The sequence below is a fragment of the Pollachius pollachius genome (assembly GCF_949987615.1).
Source record: "Pollachius pollachius genome assembly, chromosome: 8".
Taxonomy (NCBI): domain Eukaryota; kingdom Metazoa; phylum Chordata; class Actinopteri; order Gadiformes; family Gadidae; genus Pollachius; species Pollachius pollachius.
The window spans coordinates 19,437,739-19,448,072 of NC_136941.1; the positions used below are offsets into that span (position 1 = coordinate 19,437,739).

A 10,334-nucleotide genomic window follows, 5' to 3' on the forward strand; every position below is an offset into this window, starting at 1 on the left:
ACACACACACACACACACACACACACACACACACACACACACAAACAAAACACTGGGACTACCCTGCTCTATTCTATTAATTCAATGAATCCACACTTCCTTTCAGAACAACATCGAAAAGCCCTTGCAAAGACTCTCCCGATGTCTTAACATTTCAATGAGGGTCGGGTGCGCTATGGAGCACTGAACTGATGCCTTCTGCAGTCCCAGAAGCGTGTGTGAGAATATCGATAGTCGCTCGGTAGTTAATTTGTTGTTACTTTTGGTTTGATTTCATTTCAGAACGGAGTCGGTGGCAGAGAAGATGCTGACTAACTGGTTTGCCTTCCTGCTTCACAAGTTCCTAAAGGTCAGTCATACACACAGCTTACAGACTGACTGTGTGTGTGTGTGTGTGTGTGTGCGTGTGTGTGTGTGTGTGTGTGTGTGTGTGTGTGTGTGTGTGTGTGTGTGTGTGTGTGTGTGTGTGTTTGTTTATGTCTGGGTCTCAGTTTGTCTTAGATTACTAATATGAAACCTGTCAGGCCCATGCAAACTCCCATTCAAACCCAATGGGAGTTTGCATGGGTCTGACTGGAATCATATTAGTAATCTATGCTTCCTGCCAGTCCCTTTAGACTGAGGAGATACCATCTATGAAATAATTAAAGCTACATTCTGAAATTTCTTTACTCTTTCATGCACCAATTGTAGACAGCAACTCATGTACGCAGCAGACAGCAATGTATTTTTCTTCCAAAAGTTTCAGAAATGTCTTTGAAACTTTTGTGTGTTCAATGTGTGTGTATTTGTCTTTGTGTGTGCGTGCAGGAGTGTGCAGGGGAGCCCCTCTTCATGCTGTACTGCGCCATCAAGCAGCAGATGGAGAAGGGCCCCATCGACGCCATCACCGGAGAGGCCCGCTACTCGCTCAGCGAAGACAAACTCATCAGACAGCAGATCGAGTACAAAACCCTGGTAGGTCACACAGGGAGAGGCTTGTGTGTGTGTGTGTGTGTGTGTGTGTGTGTGTGTGTGTGTGTGTATGTGTGTGTCTGTGTCTGTGTGTGGAGGGGGAAATGGCAGACAGTTTTCTTTTCTACATGCAACCCAATACTGCGGGGAGAGCTGACACGAAACACACAAACACCCACACACACACGCACAATGCAAACACATACACAAATGCGCACACACAAACATTTACACAAATACATATTGCCATTCAACAGCCGTATCGCTCCTCCTCTGCTTTTCTGCAACGTTGCGTTTATGAATGGGAGTGGTGAGGTAATTAGATCGATTTACACACACAACTCCTCCATCTCATTTTTCCACTATGCAGGTAAAACAAAAGATGATTACTTTCAGCCCCACACAAAAACAAAACACACGGTCACTCCCCAATCACGAAACATAAAACGCACACTCTCTATATCGCAACTAATTTCCTTAGTGGAGCTCATTACTCTCTGCTTTCTGCTCTCCTGTGTTGGTAGGAAATTAACTAATGATCCCTCCGGCTACAGTTGTTGGTCCAACGTGGACGCGTGTGTTACGGTTGTGGCGGTGGGGAACACGACACACAAATACAAACAATCGACGCACACACCTGAACCCACAGAAACAATCGCAACACGAGGACGCCCGCGCGGTGACACAGTCACAGCGGCGCTCCAACCTCGGGCGCCGGGTGCCGCCGCTCTGATTGCCCTGCATGGGAATGTTTGGCTCATTTGCGATCCAAACCACGTGCAGAGCTGGGAATTGGAGTCCCGTGGAAAAGTGTGAAATTAGATTTTCAAGGGAACGGTGGCATCAAGGGAAATGGGTCCCGGGCGGCCCCGCCTCCTCCTTAGTCGCCTCCTTCTACATCTCCTCCTCCTTCCTCTCCTCCTCCTTGCTCTCCTCTACTTTTGTCTCCTCCTCTTTCCTCTTTTCCTCCTTCCTCTCCTCCTCCTTCCTCTCCTCCTCCTTGCTCTCCTCTACTTTTGTCTCCTCCTCCTTCCTCTCCTCCTCCTTCCTCTCCTCCTTCTTCCTCTCCTTCTCCGTCGTCTCCTCCTCCTTTCTCTCCTCCTCCTTCCTCTCCTCATCATTCCTCTCCTCCTTCTTCCTCTCCTTCTCCTTCGTCTCCCCCTCCTTCCTCTCCTCCTCATTCCTCTCCTCCTTCTTCCTCTCCTTCTCCGTCGTCTCCTCCTCCTTCCTCTCCTCCTCATTCCTCTCCTCCTTCTTCCTTTCCTCCTTCTTCCTCTCCTTCTCCGTCGTCTCCTCCTCCTTCCTCTCCTACTCCTTCCTCTCCTCCTTCTTCCTCTCCTTCTCCGTCGTCTCCTCCTCCTTCCTCTCCTCCTCCTTCCTCTCCTCCTTCTTCCTCTCCTTCTCCGTCATCTCCTCCTCCTTCCTCTCCTCCTCATTCCTCTCCTCCTCCTTCCTCTCCTCCTCCTTCCTCTCCTCCTTCTTCCTCTCCTTCTCCTTCGTCTCCTCCTTCCTCTCCACCTCCTTCCTCTCCTCCTTCTTCCTCTCCTTCTCCGTCGTCTCCTCCTTCTTCCTTTCCTCCTCCTTCCTCTCCTCCTTCTTCCTTTCCTCCTCCTTCCTCTCCTCCTTCCTCTCCTCCTCATTCCTCTCCTCCTCCTTCCTCTCCTCCTCATTCCTCTCCTTCTCCGTCATCTCCTCCTCCTTCGTCTCCTCCTCATTCCTCTCCTCCTTCTTCCTCTCCTCATCCTTCGTCTCCTCCTCCCCATGCGAGAGCCGTCAGGTGGTCCACAGTGCCCCCGCCCCCGCCTGCGTCCCAACACAAGTCGCTTCCAAACCGTTGTTGTTCGTTTGCTCCCCTTTGCATCGTTTGATTGTATAGTAATAGTAATATAATCTCCTGGGACCTCATATATGCTCATCAGGCATGTAGAATGTCGTTCCTCTGATGGCGTTCAGATGGTTTGCGTCAAAATGACGTCCATGTTCTAAGTCAATGGGAAGATATGTGATTTGATTCTCGTAATACAGAGAAGTTCTTGGTTCCGTTTGGCTCTCATTGGCTAGTTCCTCTTCATGTTATGTATTTGGAGGGGTCCTGGTTGACAATTAGAATTTCATTCAAGAATTAATGGTATAACTTTACAATAAGTTATTGTATCAATAACTTATTGTTATCAATCAATTGTTATCAATCAATTAACCTTTGATTAAAATGTTAATACAGCATTAACCAACAGTTAATTAACATTAAGGTAAAGTGATTTAATTTACTGATGTTGACCACGGTATTCATTTATACATACTTCGAGGTGAACCGTAACCCTAACCCTGATGCTAACACTATAAAATGATCTTATGACTGCATGAACTACTGGTCAATAAACATACCCTTATTGTCAAGTGTGAGCAGTGATCACCATGGACTCAACCTCCGCCCTCCCCCCTCCCAGATCCTGAACTGCGTGAACCCGGACAACGAGAACAGCCCAGAGATCCCGGTGAAGGTCCTGAACTGTGACACCATCACCCAGGTCAAGGAGAAGATCCTGGACGCTGTCTACAAGAACATGCCCTACTCCCTGAGGCCGCGCGCCGTGGACATGGACCTGGGTAAGACCGGGGCTCCTTCACACAGGGTCGATGTGTATGTGTGTAAGTCTGCGTTTGTGCGTGTCTCCTAGAAGCCTGACAGTTTGGCTGACTCAGGTAAAGAGACAGACTGTGTTGGCAGGATGATACAAGCCTCCCACCCATCCCCCCACTTTCACCATTGTCTACTCCTTCCCCAGTTCCCCCTCCTACTCCCCTGGTCACCCCCCACCCCGCAGAGACGAGCAAACAACCACCAGTCGAGAGTCAGCCTGTCATTTATAAGGCTGACAGCTCAGTCTTTCTCCCCTTCTGTCTGGAGGCTCATCCTCTGTCTCACTCTCCGTTTCCTCATCTTAATTTCACCGGCAGCGCTGGGTGTAGGTGTGTGTGTGAGTGTGTATGCACGCGCGCGTGCACCGATCCCTCGCACGACGGAAGTTCGATCGCAGTTCACGGGGAGGCTGAGGCTGTAAGCACGTCGACCGAAAATAACTGTTGAAATACACGCCGGCCAGCCGAGGCGAAAATCAATGATGGCCATCAGCATGGGTCCCTGCGCCGTCCATTACCTCATCAGCCCGCTTATTACCGTCTCATTACCCTCCTCACCCTCTTTGTTATTCCTTACGGGTAATTCATATCGCGGCAAGCACACAGCGAGTAGTCCTGGTAGCTAAAATACAGATGTGTTTCAGTTTAAAAATTAGAATCACAGAAAATCACTAGTGTGAAATTTTCAAATGTGTGCACACGTAAAACACGCACACGTTTGTGTCCCAGGAGGAGCATTCTTCACCCTTGTTTGTTTCTATTACTCTCTGAGAAACTTTGATGTCGGCCGCATAAAGCCAACCTTCTGTGTTCTAACCCACATCACACACCTCCATGTCCCCACACACACTTCCCTGTCACAGCTCTGCCTGTGGCTCCCTCATGTTCCCCACCGGAGCACAGTGTGTGTTTGTGTGTGTGTGTGTCTGTGTCTCATAGCTGTGTGTCCTTGTGTTTCCAGAGTGGCGCCAGGGACGCATGGCACGGGTCGTTCTGCAGGACGAGGACATCACCACCAAGATAGAGAACGACTGGAAGAGACTCAACACGCTGATGCATTATCAGGTACGCACACGCACACACTCACCGACGCACACACACGCACTTGCCTGTACACAGAAAGGCACGCACACCCTCATACACACACAGACACACACACACAGACACACTCTTTGACAAACACACACACACTTCCAGACACAATCACACACACATCCCTCTCACTCTCACACACACTCACAGACACATCTCTTATTGAAGTGTAAATCTTCTGGTTCTTCAGTATGTTACTTTTTCCACAAAAAAGCCAAATGAGTCCACTTGCCTCCCCCTCCCCTTCAGTGGCGGGAGGTCCACTGGCCTCACATCACAGAGGATATTTCTAGCTCCTGACTTTTCGACAGCCAGTTCTCTGTTTGCTCATTTGCATGGCGGAATCTGCCGCACCCACACTGTGACGCCGGCAGCACAGAGGGCAATTACTGTGCAAGTGGCAGAAGAGATGAACCCTGAGTCACTCACTCTCCCCCTCCCTACCCTCTTTCCTTGCCCTCTCCCTCCCTCCACCCTGTCCGTCCCCTCTCCCTCTCTCTCCCTCTCTCTCCCACCCTCTCCCGTTTCCCCTTTTTCCTCTCTCTTTCTCTCACCTTCTCTCTCTCGGTGGGTCTTTCTGTCACTTACTCTCTCTCTTTCTCTCCCTCACTGACTCTCACCCTCACCTAATTGCTGTTTCTGTCTTAAGCTCAGTAGCCCCCCCACACACACACAAACACACCTTCCCCCTCAATCCCCTCCCCCCTCCACATATCTACAGTAAAGCGGGGGGGGGGGGGGGGGGGGTAAGAAGATGTGTGTTCTTATTGTCGGTAATATGTACTTTGGGAAGTGAAGAATAACACAGCGAGACAGAAGGAGACTGAGAAAGAGAGACGGGGTGGGGGGGACCACAGTGTGGATGAAATTGAGTGATGGGGTTCTCACATGAGCGCAGGGCCGTCTGGCTGCGCACCATCAGGTGGCGACAGGAGCTGGAGGTGCTTTTACAGCTCCAGGCTGGGCAGCGGTGGAGGGTGCACACACACACACACACACACACACAGCCACACACGCACAGGGGCCCTGGGGGGGGGGCAGGTCCTTCAGGGGTGGATCCTGTCCCCCCTGAGTAGGCCGAACAGCTTGTCAGATGTTGCGGGTCGCTGGACGAGGGAGCCGGTCACAGAGCGGCGTCCTTTGCAGAGAGTCTCTGAGACTTCCTGCTGCTTTTCTCTGTGTCTCTCCTTCCCTTCATGCTTTTTATTATCATGGTGTCATCATTTCCGTTACCTCTGCATGCTCTGTCCTCGACCAAATGAGTCCCTACTCTACCTTATGCTATTGCTCTCTTTCTCGCTCTCTCTCTGTCCCTCTCTTTCTCTGTCTCTCTTTCTCTGTGTCTATGTCTTTCTCTCTCTCTCTCTCTCTCTCTCTCTCTCTCTCTCTCTCTCTCTCTCTCTCGCTCTCTCTCTCTTTCTCTGTGTCTCTTGATCAACTCTCTCTCACTAATCCATGTCTGTCTCTGTGATCCTCCTTCTTGTGTCATGCTCGGTCTGCTCTGGCTCGGCTTGCCAAAGGTGTACCGCTTGTACACACACACACACACACACACACAAACACATACACACACACACACACACACACACTTGTCATTTCTCTCAATAGCGTGTCCAGGGGACATTATTGATCTGGGATCTGACAGCTCTGTGTCGGATCTGAGGCCCAGCGTGGCTTTGTGGGGGGGGGGGGGGGGGGGGGGGGGGGGGGGGGGGGGGGTTAATGGTGGATGCAACAGCATAGCAGCTAGTAGCTGGTACACTGCCATGTCCAACCCTGCACAGAATCTGCTCATTTACATTTGATTATTAGATCTGTTGCAACAATTTGCACTCTGTATGTGTGTGTGTGCCTGCATTTACCTGTGTGTGTGTGTATTTGTGTATATGTGTATGTGTCGTGTGTGTATGTGTGTATGGGGGCCTCTCTGTGTGTGTGAGTCACTACGTGGGGGTGTGTTTTTGCGAGCATTACCTCCCCGGCTCTGCGACAGCAGCTGCGGAGGCACCTCTGGTTGCCTGGCTCCAGCTCATTAGGCCCCGGAGTGAGAGGAACACGGTGGAGACGGGCTGGAGGAGGACGACGGCTGAAGCCTGAGACCCCCTGAGCCCACACTCACTCTGCCACCCAACAGGAAACACACACCGTAGGGCCCCCTCTGGCCCCTCACCAGCATAGGGCCCCCTCTGGCCCCTCACCACCATGGGGCCCCCTCTGGCCCCTCACCACCATGGGGCCCCCTCTGGCCCCTTATCACCATGGGGCCCCCTCTGGCCCCTCACCACCTTAGGGCCCCCTCTGGCCCCTCACCACCATGGGGCCCCCTCTGGCCCCTCACCACCATGGGGCCTCCTCTGGCCCCTCACCACCATGGGGCCCCCTCTGGCCCCTCCCCTCCTCTGCCTGCTCCCCTGTTAGCCACGTGGCAGTGGTATGCTGCGTTGCATCAGCACTGCTTGGGTAGGAGAGCGCTCCCCACCTCACCTCCGCTCCACGCTGAAATTAAAAACATAAATAGGGTCGTTGAAGGCGGGGGCGGTGCATCTTTATTCAACAGCTCAGCACCGCGGCGCAGCAGCCCAAGCCGGAGACAAGTGCCGGCATGAGCACGCTTAGAGAGAGCACACATATGCACGCCGTTTTGCATGTGCCAGCGCACATACGGGCGCGGAAAGGTTCGATACAAGATTGATGAGATAGGAGAGTGCTCGGCTGATTGCTGATTAGGATCTCTTTGTTGATTAGTCTTTCTCTTGTCAAAGATCCTTTCATCACACACTTCTCTCTTTCACAGACACACACAAAAAACCACACACATGAAGACCCCTGCTGAGACCCCCACATAAAGAATTAGGCATCTCAAAGACTGGGGTGACATTGGAGATGAGTGCGCAGTGAGCGTTTCCAGTAAATAGAGTTTACAAGGACCCAGGCTAGTTAGTGTGTTATGTTATTCATGATAGAACATTTTAAAGACCTGGGCTAGTCGGTGTGTTATGTTATTCATGATAGGACGTTATGAAGACCTGAGCTGCTCTGTGTGTTTAGCTTATTCATGATAGGTGATTATGAGGACCTGAGCTGCTCTGTGTGTTTAGCTTATTCATGATAGGTGATTATGAGGACCTGAGCTGCTCTGTGTGTTTAGGTTATTCATGATAGGTGATTATGAGGACCTGAGCTGCTCTGTGTGGTTAGGTTATTCATGATAGGTGTTTATGAGGACCTGAGCTGCTCTGTGTGTTTAGGTTATTCATGATAGGTGTTTATGAGGACCTGAGCTGCTCTGTGTGTTTAGGTTATTCATGATAGGTGATTATGAGGACCTGAGCTGCTCTGTGTGTTTAGGTTATTCATGATAGGTGTTCATGAGGACCTGAGCTGCTCTGTGTGTTTAGGTTATTCATGACGACTCAAATGGGACCTGCAGCGTATGCCAGAGAGTGTTCGGTAATTGGATGGATGGTGTTTGACTAAGTGCTGATTTATCACAGGTGGAGCGAAGCGTTGCCAGCTTTATTTCTATTTGTTTTGCCCCGTTGACTCATCAGGACACACGGACACCATTGGTGTTTTGTTGGGAATATTACTCCTAATGCAGACGCCAGCGTCCGACAGCAGAGGACACTCCCCCTGCTACCCGTCTTCTCCCCCACTCCTCCCCCCCATGGCTGCTTCAGAATGGAATAAAAGTTTACTCAAAAAACTTTGGCTCCCTGCTGCCCAGTGACCTTCCATGTCCTCCCCCTCCCCTCCCCCCCCTCCCAGTAACCCAGACAGTGATGAGCTCACCAGGCAGCCCTGCCAACCAGATACTCTTACACTGCGGGAGTATGGGGGGGGGGGCATCCATTTTGGGGGGTCTATTTCCAACCAGCGCCAGACAGAATGGAGACCACTACGTTGGTATCGGTTCATTCATCTGATGCAGTAGTCCACCACACCCCTGGTGTAAACCTGTGTGTTTAAAAGATATTACACACACACACTCTGGGATGGACACCGGGTTAGGGGCTGGTTGTGTATGCGTGCGTAATCACGTGAGTGTGTGTGTATTCACGTGCGTGTGTGTGCGTTTTTTGTTGTAAAAAGAGCTGTTGGGAGTCTAATTTTATGCAATGTGAATTCGTCCGTTTCTTATCTCTTGCTAGAGACTATGTTATTTGCAGACGGAGGCGGTTAGCGCTAATGGACGTGTGGACCTTGCAGCTCGTTGAGTCATCCCTCTCGTATTAGCCGCCCCGCGGGGCTTCCCTTCTACGTGTCATTCTGAAGTCTTTGTAAAGGAGGCTAAAACCCTGCTCACATACTTCAATATCACAAGTGATTAGTTGAACCTCTGCCAAGACCGGCCCGTTCGCCTCTCACACCGTGCTGCAGTGTGGAAAACAATGGAGGCTGCTCTCCATGACCTGCTGGGATGTTAGGGTTTTTTCAACATTGAAGCAAGCCAGTCAAGGTCAGTGTGTGTGTGTGTGTTTGTGTGTGTGTGTGTGTGTGTGTGTGTGTATGTCTGTGTCTGTCTTTGTGTGTGTGTTGTGTCCACAGGTTTCTTTGCTTTTTAAACTGTCGACACCAGCAGGGCTCAGACATATTCATGCAAGATTAATTTGTCAGCATTGTGATTAGCCTTGTGAGACCATTTTTATTGGTTCAGGTTCTCTCTCTGCAGATCAGTCTGGCCTCGAGCCCATTGAAAGCCTCTCACAAAATGTATTAAATGATAGGACCAATCAGCTTTAAGGGGAGGGACTTTCCATTCTTCACGAATCACGGAGCACCGCAGTAAGCCGTATTTAAAAAGCTAGGCAGCGCCTGAGGACAGAGAAAAAATTGACAGATCATAACTTTTTTTATCTGCAACAGGCTGACTAATGATGTCATGAACAGATGTTAGAAGATGCACTGAAGGCTTTTCTCAGAGAAGATGCCTTCGCTTTACTTCAAACTGGATTAGGCGAGAGCAAAGGCAGCAAGTGTCACTTATTTAAGTAAACATTTAATATGTCAAAGAAAACATTTGTAAATGTTTTTTTTCAAAAATGTAAATAAATAATGAATAATAAATCATATATATTTTAATGTTATGCACTTGAATGAGCTGAATTATTTCGCACAGGATTCAAGGTTTACAGGCTAGGGCCCTAGATCAGTGAGACAGGACCGGGTCTGATCCACCAGGACAGGGTCTGATCCACCAGGGTGTGGGGGGGGAGGCTGGCTAGGGCCCTAGATCAGTGAGATAGGACCGGGTCTGATCCACCAGGACAGGGTCTGATCCACCAGGGTGTGGGGGGGGAGGCTGGCTAGGGCCCTAGATCAGTGAGACAGGACAGGTTCTGATTCACTCTGGGTGGGACAGCCTTTGTCCTGGTACAGCAAGACAGGACGGGGGCAGCAGTGGGAGGGGGTTGTCTGTGATGGGAGATAAAGGCTGATCAGGCCGTGGCGTGCGGCCCGGTCCCCGCTGTCTGATGGAAGGTCTTATCACAGACAGAGACCCCAACCCCCTTATCGCACCTGCTGTGGCTGCCGCTATCTGCTCCCATGCTGGATTATCCCTGAAGGGCGAATCCTCACGCCTTCAATCACTGAGTTTATCATAAGGAGCCATCGCTGGCTACACAGCCACCACCGGCCAGAGGGAG

The 10,334-nt window shown here is 50.6% G+C and overlaps 1 protein-coding gene across 1 annotated transcript in view; it reads left to right on the forward strand.

The window, feature by feature from the left end:
* plxna2 (plexin A2) overlaps positions 1-10,334 on the forward strand; it is a gene marked incomplete at its 3' end in the record, with an annotated part of 183,766 nt that overhangs the window by 164,546 nt on the left and 8,886 nt on the right. Inside the window, 4 exon segments of the mRNA XM_079741140.1 lie at positions 283-349; positions 811-957; positions 3,402-3,561; positions 4,556-4,659. Of these exon segments, the coding sequence (XP_079597266.1) occupies positions 283-349; positions 811-957; positions 3,402-3,561; positions 4,556-4,659 (478 nt within the window).